At 52.2% G+C, this 1,528-nt stretch overlaps 1 protein-coding gene across 1 annotated transcript in view; it reads right to left on the bottom strand.

The window, feature by feature from the left end:
* The window catches only part of RPUSD2 (RNA pseudouridylate synthase domain containing 2), a 4,396-nt gene extending 2,868 nt beyond the window's left edge, over positions 1–1,528 (bottom strand). Inside the window, exon 1 of the mRNA XM_012649217.1 lies at positions 910–1,528. Within this exon, the coding sequence (XP_012504671.1) occupies positions 910–1,515 (606 nt within the window). The 5' untranslated portion in view covers positions 1,516–1,528. The remainder of the gene's footprint in view (positions 1–909) is intronic.

The following is a 1,528-nucleotide window of genomic DNA, read 5'->3' as shown; positions in this document are numbered from 1 at the left end:
GGAGATCTGGGCTCTAGACATGGATTTGCCACAGACTCACTACATGCTGTTGGGCAAGCCACTTAACTTTTATGGGCCTCAGTTTCCTGTAAAATGTGAGGGTTACACCAGACCTATGCATTTCAAAATTGGGATAGGAGAGGGGATTCAAATCATCCATTCCCCAAATGCTGAAATCACACCGTCTCCCCTCACAACCATGGTGAGCCAGTGTTACGGACAGGGGTTTCTGGTACCCCTTAGCTGTGATGGAATTTTAAAGGAGTCAAAGCACTGGGCTAGACAATTCTAAATCTCTATCTGTGACATCTCACAATTCTATTACACATCAGGCTCTATAATAAATAATTTAAGTAGTAGTTATAAAAACACAGGCTTTATAAGTAGCACTGTTGCCTTACCTCTGTGAGTTTTACCTTAGTTTACTCAGTTTCTCAGATAAAATGTGGCAGCAATAAATACTCCACAAGGTTGTCCTTGGAATTAAACGTTAAAGTATGTAAAATGCTTAACTTTGTGCCCAGCACACAGTAAAGAGACATAAATGACAGCCCCTATTATTATTATTTGTACAGAGATCTACAATGCAGGGTAGAAAGTCATCAGTGCCCTTACCACAAGACAGTGTATAAAAGGAACTATGAGAATTCCAACTTTTGTCCCTTGCGAAGAAGAAAGCCACCTTGACGGACAGGATAAACAGCTGAGTTCTGACACACACAGTGACTGTCCACAAGCGGAAACGTGAAGCGGGGGCTAACGTGTTTCAAGTGAAAGTGAGAACGCTTCAGAATTGCCATGATTTTACCCCAGTACCTATGCTCTACTAAGTCCGAAAAAACGAAAACAAAGAAAAAACCCCTGCCCTCTTTCCTCGCCTGCTTCTGGTCATCCCCATCAGGACTCCACCTTGAGCACGATGCTGAGGTCTTGTACCGGCTCCTCGTTGAGGTGCAGGCGGCCCGCCCGGACGGCGGCCTTGTAGTAAGCCAGGGGCTGGGCTCGGAACTCGGTGTTGAAGACGTGCAGCAAGCTGTGGCCCACCCAACGGCCTTTGCAGTAGGTCCGGAAGTCAAAGTAATAGGGCCGCACCTTGCGAAGGCCGTCCTCGAAATAGTAGCTGGTCTCTGCAAAGTGCTCATCCCCGAAGCTCACCCCAGAGCGGCGCTTCTTCGGGGGCGGCACGACGCGCTCCCCGGCTGCGACCCGCCGCTTCTTCCGCTTGCCTGGGCCCCGGGCTGCAGCCGAAGCCTGCTCCCTGTCTCCTTGGGTCCGCTCCATTCCCGGACCCGCCGGCTCCCGGTTCCCTGGGAGGCCCTCACCCTTCGCCTCGCCACCAGCGTCTCCGTTCTGCTGAGCCGGATCTCTCAGCTCGCCTGCTGCCTCAACCGGAGTCGAGAGGGTTTCCGCCATCAGGCCCTTACAGCCACTCCAAGTGCTGGCAAAGCTGAGGTGCCGGAGATGGTAGCGCCACTGCGGGAGAAGCTCGAGCCAGCCGCGGCCGCCAAGCCTCATAACCGCACGGCCC

Source organism: Propithecus coquereli, unplaced genomic scaffold (genome assembly GCF_000956105.1).
Source record: "Propithecus coquereli isolate 6110/MARCELLA unplaced genomic scaffold, Pcoq_1.0 Scaffold3, whole genome shotgun sequence".
Classification (NCBI taxonomy): Eukaryota; Metazoa; Chordata; class Mammalia; order Primates; family Indriidae; genus Propithecus; species Propithecus coquereli.
Note: the sequence above shows the minus strand (reverse complement) of the source record. Positions and strands in the feature narration are given on the sequence as shown.